The sequence below is a fragment of the Polyodon spathula genome, chromosome 16 (assembly GCF_017654505.1).
Source record: "Polyodon spathula isolate WHYD16114869_AA chromosome 16, ASM1765450v1, whole genome shotgun sequence".
Lineage (NCBI taxonomy): Eukaryota > Metazoa > Chordata > Actinopteri > Acipenseriformes > Polyodontidae > Polyodon > Polyodon spathula.
The window spans coordinates 24018545-24035802 of NC_054549.1; the positions used below are offsets into that span (position 1 = coordinate 24018545).

The window sequence follows — 17258 nt, forward strand, 5'->3', positions numbered from 1 at the left end:
CTGGAGCAGAGTGTGACGTGGCAGAGAGACGACCGAGATCCGGAACACCTGAGCAGAGAAACAGAGCCGGCGCCGAGGAGCAGAGACTCTGACTGGACCCGCACGACTCCCAGCAGCAGTTTATTTAATAGCACTGAATTCGAGGCAGTGACAGAAACATGGGCCTGACCATTTCGAGTATTTTCTCTCGTCTGTTTGGCAAGAAACAGATGCGGATTCTGATGGGTAAGTGTGGGATCGGCCCGGCCTGGCCTGGCCTGGGTATGGCTGGGGTTACTGTGGACTGGTAGATAGTACGGTTTAGTGTTGCTCCAACGCGGTCATTGTTTAGCAGTAAGTAGTAAACTTGCCTTTATCTTCGATAAGGTTAGCCTGAGTACAGATCTGCTTCGTACTGAATGTGTTTATGGGGATTGCCTGTAGGAGCTCGGAATACCCCAAGCATTCTTGAAACAAGGCGCGCTGGTGGTACCAGCGGGCTAAAGTCTTGCCTTGTCAAAGGTCTGGGCTTAAACTTCATTATTTAAAACCGAATTATTAAATAGGTCAGGCAGTATATTTGTTAAATATCGGGGTATAACAAATCACAGATACAAATGTTTTCCTAGGTTGAGCGAAATAATCAATGGCTGGCAGTGTATTGGGGTGAATTAACTTGCGTGTACCCAGCTGTAGTCTGGAATGAGTCGTCGTCCATAAAATATTTCCTGGGAAAAAAGTGTTTAATTGGTACAGTGTTCGCGTGTTGTAGCATGCGATGTTGTATAACCCTTTTGCCAGGACACGTGAATAATGCAATTTTTTCAATAATTAGAAGGCCGGTCCTCGAGTTAGATTCCCTACGCTGTGTTCTAGAAGCGCTGGACAGATGTAGTCAAAGCATCGTGCTCCGTTTGCTGTAGATACTCCAGTGAAATCGCTGCCTTATTTGATATTTCTAATAGGATGATGAGTTACATCTTCGACAATAACAGTCCGTGTGGAGTTAAAACTGCCCGCACGAAATAGGAAAGCCATATTTGCAGTCATTGACCGCTTTGTAAATTCTAGGTTAGTTTGTTTGAGTGTGTGAGTGTCTATATATATATATATATATATATATATATATATATATATATATATATATATATATATATATATATATATAATTTAGTTTTGTTTCAAAATAGATTATTTTTCCATTAAAAAGAACGCAACACAAGTGGGCTTAACTTATAAGTGATGAATGCACAGCTGCCCTTCATTTTAATGTAAACCTGTTTGTATTAAAGTACACTCTTACTACAGTTCCTTCATGTATTGATTTAAAAAAAAACATCAAGTTTGAGTGCTTTTTGACTGAACTCATGAAATATAACTTGGGTGAGTACACATTCACACCAGCCCTGGCCAGCAGCAGCAATATTGTGCAATCCTTCCTGCTAGAACAGTGCTTGTGTGTAGTGTGGCTGCAGCCCAGCACCAAGGAGCTTCCGAAACAGCTGAAGGAATGCTCAAGGAATGCTCGGCACAGTTCTATGTGCACCAGACACAGGGTCAAAAGTTCTATTGGAAGAATGAACTCTGCATTATACTGTGATTCATTTCTACCACAGGGAAAGAAAACTGTAAACCTATGTACTTAAAAAGACATATTGCCTAAACCCAGATTCATTCACTAGTATTTTCTCTATCATGAACAACAGTGACAACCTTTCTCAGGTGAAGTCGTAAATGTGGAATCACCTGCCTGCTGAGCACCTCCTCCTGTCGGCTCTGCCAGTGTGTCAGGTCAGTTTATTGGGATTGGAACGCAGGGATTTCATTCCATGTGCAAAACAATCAGTCCTCAGCCCTCGCAGCACTGTAACATGTTGCAAGTGTCCAACCCCACACTGTTACCAGTGCAGCTTTTATATACTAGACAAATGCTGTTAACCTCTTGGGAGAGTTCTCTGTTGCTTCCCTTTGGAAATCTGCTGAACAGTAAAATAAACAGCTGGGGATGTAATTACTATTTCATTGTCACAATAAGAGGCAGATTCAGGCATGATGTGCCATGTTTTCTCCGTTCTGCAATTAAGTAAGAATTATCTAAAAATACGCCTCTAGCACTTTCGCCCTTAGTTAAACTGATGCAGAAACTGTTTAACGCAAACATTACAAAATTTTCATCCAGATGTTCCAGGGAAACGCACAAAACAAATGAGAGAATTTTAAATCCCAATAAATTATTTGTAGATTATTTTCCAAAAATAAGTAACATTTACGATACAGCTCCCCTTTTACTTAAAACAACACAGTGTCAGTGGTATTACATTCTCATTGTTCAGGCCCCTACACACCAGACATGATGTGACGTGATGAAAAGAATCTATACTTCAGTATCTTTCACAGTCCAGGCCACGCAAGGGTGATGTAAAATAATTTTTAGCGATTTTCTTTGAGCGACAACTAGTGAATTGAGCAATCTGAGAACAATTTCAAAGCATGTAGTCCACCAGGGTGACTCAGTATCTGCAATGAGGTGGAAGAATTAATACTTAAATTAATAAGAAATACCCAGAGCTTTAACAAAGATCATTGCAATTTTAAAGATGCACAGATGAAAGATAATATATGGGAGTCAATTCCAAAGGAACCCAATAAGCCTGGTATGTTGAAATACCGTTGGAGAAGACACTCATCATTTCCACATCATATTGACAAATATGCACCAGTCGTGATCATAGCTTTTTCAATAGCATTTTTATAGATCACTTTTCCATAAAAAAAATATTTTAAACGACACTTATAAAATAAACTCTGCGTGTGAAAATACACTGGACCTGAAGCGCTGGAGAAATGGACCATTAAGAGTTGAGTTAACTCTTTGATTGTGCCCCTGAACTGCAGTATCCTGTGCCCTGGAGGACTGGAGGGGTAAAGAAACCAAATGAATTTGCTTGGTCTGTGAAATCAAATTGGGAAGCACACCCTGGCGATAAGCCCGTCCTACGTTTAAACATTTTTATATACTCGTTTTCTTGAGTAATTTGTATAGTTTCGAACCTGGCGGCAGATCTTGTATTATGAGGAGAGATTCAAGGCTGGTTGGAATTCTGTGCACAGTAGCGATTTACTTATGGATCAGTAATGAGCTGTTCAGAGATAGGCAGCCAGTGAATTTGTAGAGGGCTAAGCAGAGCACCCCTAGAAGGTAGTTAATGTGTCTAATATTGTGTTAACAGTGGGAACAACTTGCATTGTTTTATTTCTATGCTTGGAACTTTCAAAATGCTTTTTCTTCTCAGGCTAAGTAAATGTGTAAGTATAGGCTGCAGTTGCAGTAGAAGCATCTACATGTAAGAAATAACACACAACAGGGTGTGCGGTAAGACAATTCTTATCGCATGCCCTGGGGTGGGTTATTTTGCTTATAAAATGGCTACTTTTTTTTTTTTTTACTTACACAAACCGGCTTTTTTAAGGAAGAAAATAAGAAATATGTTATGTATCCTTCCACGAAGAAAAAAGTCCCTGAAGACTGTTTGATTTTAACATATTTTGTACTTTTATTTGCCATAAACATTACATCAACCATTGCCATTTAAAGTACAGTTTTTCAGGATGAAATGACTTACACAGGTCCAATTTATTTTCATACGCGCTATTTATTTTACATGTGCTGTTTTAAAATATTTGAGTAAAACCAGTTTAAAAGGCATTGAATTGCAAAAGGACACTCAGTACTGTATCTACAGCAAAGCCCCACCCCCTTTTCACTATTTCACATACCTCTTTATAGGCGCGCATACTGATAAATCCTCTCTTGATCACTCATTTTATCACCAAACTCCTCAATAATGCAATCCAAGTCATTATTTTATTACTATAACATCTCCAAAAGCTCTGCAAATATCAGCGAAGCAGAAGCAGCTACCTCCTTTTGTTCATTCATTCGGCTCCTATTGGTCTCACTCGGCCATTGAAAGGTTATCACTGCTTTTTCCGGAGCAAAAAACGATTAGAGGCCTCTGCTTTACGTCTTTTTGATGATGTCGGACAGGGTCCGACATTGGACTGGAAAGGGTTAAGCTTTTGTCCCTATCCCTAAAACCACCTTCCGTGTGCCAGATGGCGAGAGGATGAGGTGTCTCAAGGAATGCTTTAGGTAGGTAGTAAATATTGTAATACAATATGCAAATTTAGTGTTCCTGTGAACAAAGTGAAGGAAAAGGTCAACTTTTAAAAAAAATAAATAAATAAAAAAAATAAAACAATTCAACATCCTGTAGAAAACAAGACTCCAGTAACACTCTGTCCTCTACATCTCGCCCATCCTAAAAGACCTACAACTGGCCAGACACATCTAGAACAAATAAAAGCACTGCAAAGAGATGTGTTCTGCTGCTAAGCCTTTATATTGAGGCTGTTATTCTGTTGGTGAGCATAGTTAAAAATCTTTAAACATCACTTAGTTATGATTTTATTATAATGCTGCCTAATAAAAGCTACAGTAATATAACGTTTATCATAGTTGCTCAACTTGAAATGAGGAAATGCCCCCTGCTTAAAGGGCCATGTTATTTTATGGATATTTGCAGAGATTAGTAAATATTAAGGCTTGGGCGATGCATTGGGTTTTTTTGTTGTTGTTTTGGTTTTAAATCATCAATGCATTGATGTCCTAAATAAAAAACAGTAATATAGTGAATAGCTACTAAATTTTTTAAAACCTTTACATCATTTCAAGAACAAAAGATTATTTATAACTCCTCAGACTTGGCTTGTTTATGTCTTTTTGGTGCAAGTGGTGGTAAAAGCACGAATAATCCATTGAATAATTTAAACTAGTAAATACAAGTAACAGCAACAACATAACTTGTTTACAAAAACCAGTCTCCGTTTCGTGTATATTAAGAAACAGGATAGTTTCCCCATGCTTTTCTTTTTATGGAGGAGTGGAGCTGGTGTGCATTCTGGCCAACCTTGCTGCTTGCTGAACCTGCTCGCTGGGGACTCACGATTAGGGATGTCACGTTATACCGGTTTTACAGTAAACCGAGGTATAAACTGCCATGTTTTTTGAAACCGCAACCATTTTATATACCATGATTACCGAGTTCACACGGTTTAAGGTGATATTGGCATGTGTTTTTTTTAATTCACCGCTTGTCCATTGGTGAGAACTAGCTAATGAACGCTGATGTCTCAAGTTCTGAAAACTGCCAAGCATGAGATTTTCCGAGTAGGCTGTTAAACAAGTGATGTCATATTTAATATAAACCGCCCTACTAAACAATGACCGCTAGCAAACGTGACTGTCAGTAATGAAACGGACACTCAAATATCAAGAACAAGGCACTGTAACTTTATCACTGTCTTCCTATTAATTTACCAAAGTAGTAACATTAGCTATTATCTATCATATCAGTTAAGAGAAACACAGTAAGCACACATGAAGCAGAGAATCAAAGTCTATATTTACTACTATATAATAATAATAATAATAATTTTGTATATCGCACCTTTCATAGTGGACCACCATCACAGAGCGCTTTACAAGATACAAGACTAAGTCTAAGATAGTACAGGTATTTGTATTTTTTATTTTAAAGGGTATTGTAAAGATGTTGCTGTCTCCTCGAGTTGCTAGTGTTGTAGGGATTTTGGTTTTATGTATTCAAAAATTAATACAATTTTATTCCCATATATATATAAAAGTTCCTAACTTTTGCTTAACTTTGCATACCCTCCTTAACTTCTTTCCTTTGTGTTTGTTGCTGTTAACATGCAGTCAAAAAAAAAAATTTGCAGGTGCCTTCTTCATGAAGTTTTGCACTCTGGTGAGAGATCAGTGGGCGGGTGCTGTAGCGCACTCGATTGGCTATTGCTAGGTAACACTTCGCTTCTCAACTTGGGTTTTCAACCTTTTTCTGAAACTGTACCCCTTCTGTCAGGAGATTCCAGATAAAGTACCCTTCACAATTTTAGCTCAATGAATGGTACCACAATGGCAATAAAAGGCAGAGTAATCTGGTTAACACTTCTTTTTTTTTTTTCTGTTTTATTTAATATATAATTTTACACGACAGCCTGGGACTGAAATTGCTGAGACAGAAAACCAAACAGTAGGCTTCATTCTTAAAACTTGGATGCAAAGAATTAAAAGCTAGTATTTAGGAATCTTTCACTTTATTGGGAAAAGTCATTATAAATAATACAAAATAGTCTGCACTATAAATGTTTAACAGGTTACTATTTACTTCCCACCTCCGCATAATTGTGTACAATATCAAAAACAATAACCTCAAGATAAAAAAACTAATTTCCAACAAAAAAATTATCCAAAGGATATGTCGATTTATGTCGCTTTGCACTTTCTGACTTTTATGTTTTCCTTTTGTTTTTCTATTGCAAAGTAAGACCTGTATCAAACACCGAACACGTATTCAACCAGCCGCTATTGCTGTTATTGCAGCCGCAGTAATAAACAAAAACTACCAAAGTAGGATGACTATTTATGTTTACCAGAGTACTTATACTTCTAAAAAACGCAGAAACGCTGTGCTTCAGTGATACAACAAGTTGAAAACATGAAAAGATCATGAGCAGAGCACAGACTGCTGTCCAGGCACAATCGCCAGACACCTTCTTCACCTAAATCCACGCATGGGTACAGGTGGAACATGTGGACTTGATAGATTCAGTTTTTTTTTTCATTAACCGTTCACTTTGAGCTGCTAAACAAAGACTAAATAAGTATACGTCGTGGTTTAAAGAATATATAATACCATGAAAAAATTCAAGGTCATTATTTTCTCTCTTTCATTTTTATTTGTGCATGTCTTGAGTCGTCCTGCGTACCCCCTATGGACCCATAGAAGTACCCCTGGTTGAAAACCCCTGTCTTAACTAACAGGATGCCGTCCAAACTGAAAGATGAAGAGGGTATTCAGTTGCATTGGTCACATCCTTATCCCCAATAGTTTCAGGCTGAGCCCAGAAAATGTTAATATTTTGTTGTTTCTCCACGGTAATTTTGAAATAAAGCATTTTCCTGAGCCTGTGCGAGCTGGAGTGAACACTACTTTCAGTTAGATAGTGCCTGATAGAACTGTAGTACCAGTTGTTGTATTTATTTTAAAACTTTAAATCAAAGGTATTTTTCTTGTTAAAAAATGACACGACATGAGTGTTTCTTTAAATAGCTGTTTAAAAACGGATTACAAAAAATGACTTTATACCGCGGGACGACGATAACTTTGGTATATTTTTTGACGGTTATCATACCGTCAGTTTGATACCGTGACATCCCTATTCGCGATGCTTTAGATGCTTCTGGCCAAGCGGCCTGCTTTAGAAAGATCTTTGTTGTTTTTCTACCATTCGTTTACTGTAATCGTCTATGAAAGTCGTGTCCGATTAATATTATTATTATTATTTAAGCTCAGCTCACCGCTAACACCCCTGCGCTGACTTGGGAGCGGGGAAGACGAACACACGCTGTTCTCCGAAGCGTGTGACACACTGCAGACCAACCCTGCAGCCACCTCAGAGCTACAGCGTTGGAGGACAACGCAGCCCTGGTCAGCTTACAGGCAAGCCCGCAGGTGCCCGGCCAGACCACAGTGGTCGGTGAGCTGAGGGCGCCCTGGCTGACCTAGCCCTCCCTCCCCTAAGGCGGCGCTCGGCCAATTGAACGCCACCCCCTAGGAACTCCCGGGCACGGTCGGCAGTGACATAGCCTGGATTAGAACTTGTGATCTCCAGGCTATAGGGCACATCTGCGTGGAGCGCTTTTACTGGATGTGCATACTGTACAATTACCTTTTGTGTTTTGTTTAATGCTCACTGTTAACTAAAATATGCCCTTTCTTGTTTGCAGTGGGTTTGGATGCTGCTGGTAAGACCACCATTCTGTACAAGCTGAAGTTGGGAGAGATCGTCACAACAATTCCAACAATTGGTAAGAACCATTCAAACCTATCCCAATATTGTCCAAGAGTCAGTTCTGGTTAATGTAGCTTAAGAGTAATACATCAAAATAAGGGATATATGTAAAGGCTAGACAAAAGCTTAATTTTGTCTTTTGCGCTTTAAGGATTCTCTCATAACCCCTATTGCTGTTTGTTTTGTTGGAGCATGCTTGTGAAGTGGAGGTTCGGGTTGCTATTGCGTACCTTATGTGCAATATTAAATACATTGCAAGGGGCTACGTTGTCACATACTGTGCACAGGGAGTCCAGCACTCTGCATTATCTTGCATTTTGACCACAATATAAGTTTAAACATGTTCATGTTTTAATTCTGAATTTAGAAGTAAAGCAGCCATTGTTGTTTCATGTATAATGCATAATGTTTTGGAAGTCACATTGTTTTTCCAGTTGAAGACAGCCTTGATTTAATGCTGATCTGCTGATGGCTTCAGTGAGTTTTACTGAGGTCTCATACTTCTAACAGTTTGTTTAGTTTCTTTTTTTCATGTTGTACCCTAGAGATCCCCTTTAAGTGTGATGCATGTCTGTGTGCGTTTCTGCCCCGACACAAATAACCCTTGTGTTGTGGTGTTCAGGGTTCAACGTGGAGACGGTAGAGTACAAGAACATCTGCTTCACGGTGTGGGACGTGGGCGGCCAGGACAAAATCCGACCTCTGTGGAGGCACTACTTCCAAAATACCCAGGTAAGAAGCACAGAGTAACTACTCACGAGCACACAATATGTGCAGAACTCCCCCTTTTACACTAGAGCCAAGAGCCATGGTCAAAAGGTTGCACTCTTTCCAAAACATCAGGCAACACACTCCCTTTACAGATGAGCTGCTACTGCACTGCTTATTCACATGTAATACAATCCCGTTTATTTGGAAAGTGCTTGATGAAGGTGTTTTTGTTTATTTAACCCTTTATGGTCCTATGTTGGACCAGGTCTGACATTACAATTTTCCTTTTCCACTCTGCTGTCGGACTCTGTCCGACTTCAACAAAAAGACATAAAGCACATGTCCCTAGTCGTTTTTTCTCCGGTAAAAGCAGAGAAAACCTTTCAGTGGCCGAGTGAGACCAATGGGAGCCAAATGAAAAAAAGGGTGTTTCTTTTAGCCCCATGCGCTAGAGATAACACGGACATAACAAAGGAGATAGCTGCTTCCGCATCCAGCGCTCAAAGAATACCGCAGACATCTGCAGAGCTTTTTGAGATGTTATAGTAATAAAATAATGACTTGGATCGCATTATTGAGTTTGGTGATAAAAACGAGTGATCAGGAGAGGATTTATCAGTCTGCCTGTCTATAAAGAGATATGTGAAATACAGTGAACAAGGGGTGGGGCTTGGCAGGAGATACAGTACTGAGTGTCCTTTTGTGATTTCAATGCCTTTTAAACCTATGACTCGGGTCAAAAATGACCAAGAAAAGTAGGAGAAGCACTATATGGTGGACACGGATACTGCAGTGGCATCTCTTGGACCTGTAGGCCTGCATTAGTAATTCCTGTGACCTGAAGTGTTTTATATTGAATTAAGCCTGAGGGCCCTTGCTGTGTCACGCCACATTCATTTTGGATCTTGGAAGATATACATGCCTGGTCAGCACCTCTTGTGTGTGGAATGGTGGTGAGGGGGGTGCTGGAAATGTAAATGCTTAGAAGCAAAGATGTTCTGCTTTACATAGAGAAGCAATGTGTCCAGAATGTGTTATTGGAGCAGTTTCATACTGTTCACTTTGAAGCCACTATACAGCTTCCAGATGACCTGTGCTTTCAGAAGGGCAGCTGCGTGATTATAACTAACCTGGATTAGCATTATCATTATTCAAAATCATTTTCTGTATCGAAAAAACCCAGGGGAGGGTTTACAGTACAAATCGTATCGTATGCACTGGTGTAAAAGCTGCTCCCCGCCCCCTTTTTGAGACTTCAATTTTAGGAAAACACCTTTTTTTTTGTGTGTGTTTTAAAATACTTTTTTTTTTTTTACAGTTGATTTTTTTCCTACATGCTCAACAGCGATTAAATAAAGATATACGCAGGTTTAGTTCTGAAATAACCCTTGTTTGCAACATTTTATTCCATTAAAAATGTTGGTGGTTTTAGTTAAACTGCTAGAAACTATTCCGTTTTTCAAAATTTCTAAATAATTAGTTCAAGTAAATTTTAAATGCAATGTCGAAATGCATCAAAATATCGACAGTACTACTACAGTACTGTATATTCCAGAAGTAAGTTTAAACCACTGACAATTGGTACTTGAATGAATTTAAAAAGTAATAATTAAGAGTGTAAAATCAACTTGCATCCCACACTGCATTTGTATTAACTTATTTTATTTTAGCTTATCAAGTACCCAAACAAGTTCAAGAACATATCATCTTTGCTTTACTGAACACGTTTTCCAAAGCCATAGTTCCGGCTGCATTTGCTTTTACAAATTCATTTATTCAAATTTAACAGAAAAGTCTTAAACAGTGCTGCTTGCATCAATTAAAGCAAAACAATGACATGAACAGTACACCATCTAAAAACCACTAAACATCTCGGTGTTGCATTCAATGCAGTACAATTGTATTAATTTCCAGTTGTACAAATAAATTCATTTTGTTTTGTTAATCTGAACCATAGCCATACACATACTTTACAAGTGTACCACTGTGCTGCACTGACATGTAGAACAAGTTAAAGTATGTATTAAAGTCATTCAAAGTACTCCATTCAAGAAAAATGTTTTTTTACATCGGGCCATAAACCTGTTCCTCCTCCTTATCAGCTCGTTTTTCATTTGCTATATTTAAGTTTTGTTGTTTCGCCTACAGTCACCTACTGTTTTCAGCATAGCGATTGCCATGGCGTTCATTTCGGCAAAATCAACAACACAACGCAACAGCAACGCAGCGCAATTTCAAACCTGTTGTGTAGCATTTTCGTTTTTTGTCTGACTTTTTGCAGTTACAATGAACAGAAAACTTGATAAGTTTACTCGGCTTTCTAACCAATAGCTGTTTGCTACGGATCCCAGAGGCAGATTCAGTCTGAATGTTGACAAATTAGTGGCTTGGCAGCGTGGGATAAGGAAATTCTTATAGATTGACAGCTATTGTGTTCACAGTAAAGCAGTATAGCTGTGACATTTTTATATTTCCAAAGATCCATAACTCTAACCACCATTTTCTTCCTCTACGTACACGTGTCTGGGTTGAGAGGAGGTTTAACATTTAAAATAACTGGCTGCCGTAATTCCACTGTGGCACTGGTACATAGTTTAATATTAGACACACCGGTGCATACTGTGGCTGCTGTAATCCCACTGTGGCACTTGTACATAGTTTAATATTAGACACACCGGCGCATATGTCACATCGGTGTATTAGTCGCTCCCCCTTTAAGGGCCCCATTCGTGATCCATTCCTGGTTTTACTAGGAGTTTAATAAGGCGTATCTGAGCTTGTTACCTATCAGTGTTTCTTCATCACCAATGATTAAAACAGAAACGTCGTTGAAGAAAATGTATAACATTTTCATTGACAAGACTAAAAATAAACCAAAAAATTAAGGAGCATGATGAAGACCATATAAAATGTAAATAGTTATCACGACAATTTTATATGAATAGTTTGCTGCTTGTCTAACTCTGTATGCTGACTAACTGTGTAACTGTAGCCGATCGCATGGCAGGGTAGCGTCCCCAAAAGTGTGTTCTGTTCTTTTCAGAGTAGTCATCTGTAACCCCTTCCCAAATAACGTATTAGAAGATAAAGGTACCAGTATTTCCTGCACTAAAGCAGGAGGTGATTAGGAAGGAGCCAGTTGACTTAGCAGCGTTCTCGGTTTGTTTTGCTGCTTGTTTGATACGTCACCTAAATCCTTTTATCACGTCTGCTTAGTGATTTTTAAAAATGCCCATGGGTGAGGTGAAACAAAAGGTAGTGCAGTGTTTATATCATGGCGGATAATAGTGCGAGAGGTATGTCAGAAGTGTGGAATTCTTTTGGAATTATAGTGAATGAAAATAATGAACATGTGAATGGATTAGTTGCTTGTAAAACCTGTCATTAGGTTTTTGTGTACGACCACCACAAAACTGCTACATCAGCTCAGAAAAAGCTTTCAACTGGTGGCACAAAAGGAATACAGGTATTTTATAGTAAAATAAGTAAATAGTTAATATATTAAACCACTAGAGAGCGCTACCACGCTGTATAGCCAATTATATAAACCAACACTGTGGAGAATAGTAGATATCTGCCTGACTGATGACGGGTGATTCGGCTCAGGTCCTGTAGTAGCAGGTCAGGTCCTGGGTAAGGAAACGGTGCTAAATCGACAATTTAACTAGCAAAATTTAACTTATCCCTGTGGAGGGACAGCATAGGGATAAGTTAGAAATAGAAAACAACTTTTTTTTTAAATCCAGATTTCACTGGCTCATTTCAGCAGTTTTCTCATACTGCTTGGTTGAGGGTTTGGAACTTGAAACAAGGTTGAGTAGCTCAAATTGGGCACCGGCAGGGACTCTGCATGGTGCCCTGATACCTGCAGTTAAAAACACTCCACCTTTTTGAAGGAGTACATTTTAAAAGCTCATGCAATATTTGTTCTTGACTGTTTCACTGCATGCCAAACATGACATTAACTGTGGTGTCTGTAGTAGGGTGGGCAGTGTAAGGTTGGGGTGTCTGTACAGTAGTGGGTGTACAGTCTAAAGTTGGGGTGTGTACAATAGGGGATGTGCAGTGTAAGGTTGGGATGTGTACAGTAGGGGTGTGCAGTGTAAGGGTGGGGTGCAGTGCAAGGTTGGGGTGTCTGTACAATATGGGTTATGCAGTGGTGGTTAATTATTTTTTGCATGTACACGGGTGTTGTCTTAACATTTAATGTTGCAGTGCATGGAGGGCTTCTTGTGATTACCTGAGTTGTTATAAAAACTCTGTTTTAAGGTTCGAAATGAAGTCCTGCACCCCTTTGCTTTGTGTTACAGGGTCTGATCTTCGTGGTGGACAGCAACGACAGAGAGAGAACACAGGAAGCAGCAGAGGAGCTGCAGAAAATGGTAAATACTGCAATGACAGAGCTGAATACCGGGGTGGGGACTGATGACACTGTCAGTCATGACAAGGCTGCAAGCTGCACAGTCTTCATCGTAGTCTATGTTGGGGTTTTAGCAAGCAGGATTTTTTTGTTTTGTTCTGCACTTTAAAATGTCAAACAAGACCTCACTAATATGAATGTCTTGATATGCAGTGTAGCAAACCCAATCACTGTTTGAAGCAGAAAGTTAAACTAAAATATGTCCTAGTGTACATGCCCGTGTGTGTGTGTGCATACAGTCAGACTAAAGTATTGGTACCCTATGCTTATGCGATAATTCAAGGTAACAGATTAATGACAAGCATTTAGTAAACCTTAACCACTTTGTAATAAAATTAAAACAAACTACACAATTTCTGGTAGTTTAACAAATCTTTATCAAAAAAACGTATTTCATTTAAAGTTTTCACTTATGATAAAGTATTGACCCCCTGCTTAGTATTTTGTATGTTACCTCTTGTTGGTGAAATCTGGTCCCAGTCTGTCTTGCATATTTCCACCAGCTTAGACAGAGTGCATACACAGTGCTTGGCTACAGCTTTTTTCAGCTCAGTCCAAAGTATATAGGATGTAGATCTGGTTATTTCGAAGGCCATTCCAAAGCTTTTATCTTCGTTTTCTTCAAGAATTCCTCAGTTCACGTAATCTTCCACACAACGACCCAAACCTTATGGCTGTCTGCCAGTCATCCTACCAGCAGAGGATATTTTGAAGAATGTTTTGATACATGGCTGCATTCATTCAATCTCAAATCACAGGAACGTCTTCAGTCCCTGAACTGCTAAAGCACCCCCATATCATGATCAAACCACTTCCATGTTTAACTGTAGGTACAAGGTTGTTCTGGTATGAATGCTTTCCTTTTTTTTTTTTTTTTTTCTCTCAACATACTATGGTCCATTTTTGGGTAGAAAAGTTATATTTTAGTCTCATTGGACCAGAGAATTTTGTTGCATAAAAAAAAAAAAAAAAAACTTTGCTTTCTGTCAATCACAAGATAATTTCTCAGGATCTCGATTTACCATTTCATATCTTGGGTTCGTGAGAATTTATCTTAGGATCTCAAGTCATTACTTCTGTTTTCCTGAGAGATAAATTGTCAGGAAAAGGTAAATAATCACTTTCCTTTTCTCCATCCTGGGATAAATGATCTTGACAACGTGTTTGTTTTTGTTTGGCCTTGAACTGCTGTAATAATGGTTTTGTCAGTGAACATATTCCTAAATTAGTTATTACATTTTTACAGATTTTTTTTTTTTAATGTAAAGGTGCCAATACTTTTGCCATGAACAAATATTTGAAATTCCTTAAGGCGCTTTTTTTTTAATTTAAGAAGATTGTTTGTTAAACTACCAGAAATTTAGCATTTTGGTCTGGCATATTAATCGGTGTCTAATGTTCACTAAATGTTTGTATTTTAACATGTTTTTTTGAATTCTTACATTTAAGTGTATGGTGTCAATACTGCTGAATGCTCCCTGTATAGCTTCCTTGAGTCAAGCTGTTGCTCTGTTTTGGGTTTTGCACTGTCCTATTTCAGTTGTGTCTAATGCTGCTTGAAATTTTGTTTTTCAGCTTCAGGAAGACGAGCTGCGAGATGCTGTGTTGCTGGTATTTGCCAACAAACAGGACCTGCCAAACGCCATGGCCATCAGTGAAATGACCGACAAGCTAGGGCTGCAGGCTTTGCGCAACAGGACTGTAAGTTTTCCAGTGGTCAAACATAGTGTTGGCTGGATGGTTTAGTGTGTTACCTTTCCATTTGCATATTGTATTGTTCCAGTTTAAAACACCTTGCATTCTGGTAACATTATTAACTGCAATGTCCTTGAATCCTTTCATGCTAATCATCTTATTGTAGCTTTAAAAAAAGGAATCACATTTGGTGGTTTGGGATTGTATGTGCGGGTTTGGTGGTGTGGGATTGTATGTGCAGGTTGTGGTGTTTGAAGGAGCAGCCCAGGATTGCCATGCCCTGACTTTTTTTTTTTTCCCCCTCCCTCCTTCTCCCTCCCTCCCTTCAGTGGTACGTCCAGGCAACCTGCGCCACACAGGGCACTGGCCTGTACGAGGGGCTGGACTGGCTGTCCAACGAGCTATCCAAGCACTAGACCTGGGGCTTACAGCTGAGCACGGGCTCTTTTAACCAAGGACATGTTTACCAGGACTGGTCTAGGCTTCTTACAACTCCACTACTAGCTCGCATTTGTCGATTTGTTATGGTATTCAAAGCAGAGGCGACGGGCAGCATGCCGGGGGCTCTTGCGGATGACATTTTCTACACAGTTATGATGTGATGCATATACGAGCAGTATGCTATTAATGACAAAAGTTGATCCATTCAAAAAAAACGATTCTATTTTTAACTTTGTTTTAGACCAGATGTGTGAACTTCAGTTTTTGTAGGACTTAAATGTTTTTTTTTTTTTCTCCCCCCATTGCATTTTGAGCCTCCATATATGGTGTTCTATATAATGTTTTAAAATGTTCTACCCTTTCCTTGGTTAGCTGATGTCTTGTATCATTCCTAGTGGCAGTCTGCTGACAACCTGTGTGTGTTTACAATGAGCCACCCAACCCTTTACTTTCTCCTCTCGGTACCTCCCCTTTCAAACACTGCTACTAACAGCTGAAAACTGTCATTTATACTGAACTGTTTTTGAGGAACAAAAAATATTTTAATTCACATGATTTTTTTTTTTTGTTTGGCTTCTGTTCAAAGGCTGACTTTTTCATTGCATGTTGCTTTTTGTTATCAGATTGACTTGTCACATGTATTGCAGTTCTGTTAGTGTTTTGTGGTCTACCATGGGGGGGGGGGGGGGGGTGGGGGTGGATAAAGTAACTATTTCCAATTAAACAATGTCTACATATCCCACTTGCCATTATAATTCCTAATAAAACAGTACATTGTAATGTCTCCTTTTCTTATGTCTGCAATTTTGAAATGCAATAATATATTATTTGCCAACCAATTATAGTATTGTCAGGTTTGTGTTTTCAGAATAAGAAACAAAGTTGACTTAGTGTTGCAGAAATTGTTTAATTGTTAACATCCTTTTGAGATGATCCAGATTTGCTCTAAAAAATGGTGCAGCCCCAATTAACTCGGGTAAACGTTACAGTTACTGTATGCATTGATGATCTTGAGGCTTTAACTTTTGGCAAAGGAAAAGGTAGAAGGGAGAGTTTGTATATTACAGAATGAAAGTACAGCCTGGACTGGACTGTTCATAGTAACTCGACAGTTCTTGCACACTTCAATTGTACCTTCTTTCCTTGGCCGTCTTCCACAACGAAATCCTTCTGGTCATGGGTTTTTGTGTGTTTAGATGTTTTTTTACATTTTGCCAGAATTTGCAATTCTGTTAAATTCCATGAGCTTGTAAATCCTCCCTATTGAACTGTAATATAGCTTTAAATCTCATTTCTAATTGTAATCTCGTTCTAAATCTCACAAGCGTGTTACAAATGTAGGAATTTACTGCCACTCAGTAGTTGAGTTTAAATATTAAGAATTAATTTATGATAGTTACGAGTCAGGAAATACACTGGGAGTTTGTTTTTTGTTTTTTTTCCCCTCCACAGAGAATGGGGTCAAGTCAACGTGAATTTTTGTATGAGGTGTTTTTATCAGTTAAACCCGAAAATCAGAAGCCCTGTTTTATAAAGGTGTGTCATTTATATTATATATATATATATATATAAAGGTGTGTCAATAAATATATTCTGGTCATTTGCGATTATGCCACTAAATATCCAGAAGCTTTTCCAATGAGGGATGTGAAGGCAAGACAGGTAGCATCAGTGCTGTTGCAATTTTTTCTAGAGTTGGCTTACCAAGAGAAATTGTGTCAGGTGTACCAGTTGCTAGGGATAGGGAGAATAAGGACCACCCCTTACCACCCACAGATTGATGGCCTGATGGAAAGATATAATCAAATGTTAAAGAACATGTTAAGGAAGTTTGTTTCAGAATCTGGCAAAGACTGGGACAGATCAAACTTGATGTTTGCATATTGAGAAGTTCCCCAGACTTCTATGGGCTTTTCACCTTTTGAGCTGCTTTATGGATGCCAGATACGAGGTCCTCTTGATGTGTTGAAAGAAAGCTGGGAAGAGGAGCAACCCCCAAAGGTGAGTGTGATCGCTTATGTCCTTAAAATGAGGGATCAGCTGGCGCGAATGTCAACCCTAGCTCATGAGCACATGG

At 39.0% G+C, this 17258-nt stretch overlaps 1 protein-coding gene across 1 annotated transcript; it reads left to right on the top strand.

Annotated features, from left to right (window-relative positions):
* Positions 1 to 15965, top strand: LOC121328845 (ADP-ribosylation factor 4). The gene is made up of 6 exons (XM_041273942.1): positions 1 to 225; positions 7850 to 7930; positions 8537 to 8646; positions 12936 to 13007; positions 14621 to 14746; positions 15070 to 15965. The coding sequence occupies exons 1-6, from the start codon at positions 159 to 161 to the stop codon at positions 15154 to 15156; spliced, it is 543 nt and encodes a 180-aa protein (XP_041129876.1). The 5' UTR covers positions 1 to 158; the 3' UTR covers positions 15157 to 15965.
* The last annotated feature ends 1293 nt before the right edge of the window (positions 15966 to 17258 follow it).

What these genes read in the sequence shown, in the direction of transcription:
- LOC121328845 (XM_041273942.1), top strand. Translation starts at nt 159, where the DNA reads ATGGGCCTGACCATTTCGAGTATTTTCTCTCGTCTGTTTGGCAAGAAA. An exon ending in ACAGATGCGGATTCTGATGG is followed by an intron (nt 226 to 7,849) that starts GTAAGTGTGGGA and finishes TCTTGTTTGCAG; the next exon opens with TGGGTTTGGATGCTGCTGGT. An exon ending in CAGAGGAGCTGCAGAAAATG is followed by an intron (nt 13,008 to 14,620) that starts GTAAATACTGCA and finishes TTTGTTTTTCAG; the next exon opens with CTTCAGGAAGACGAGCTGCG.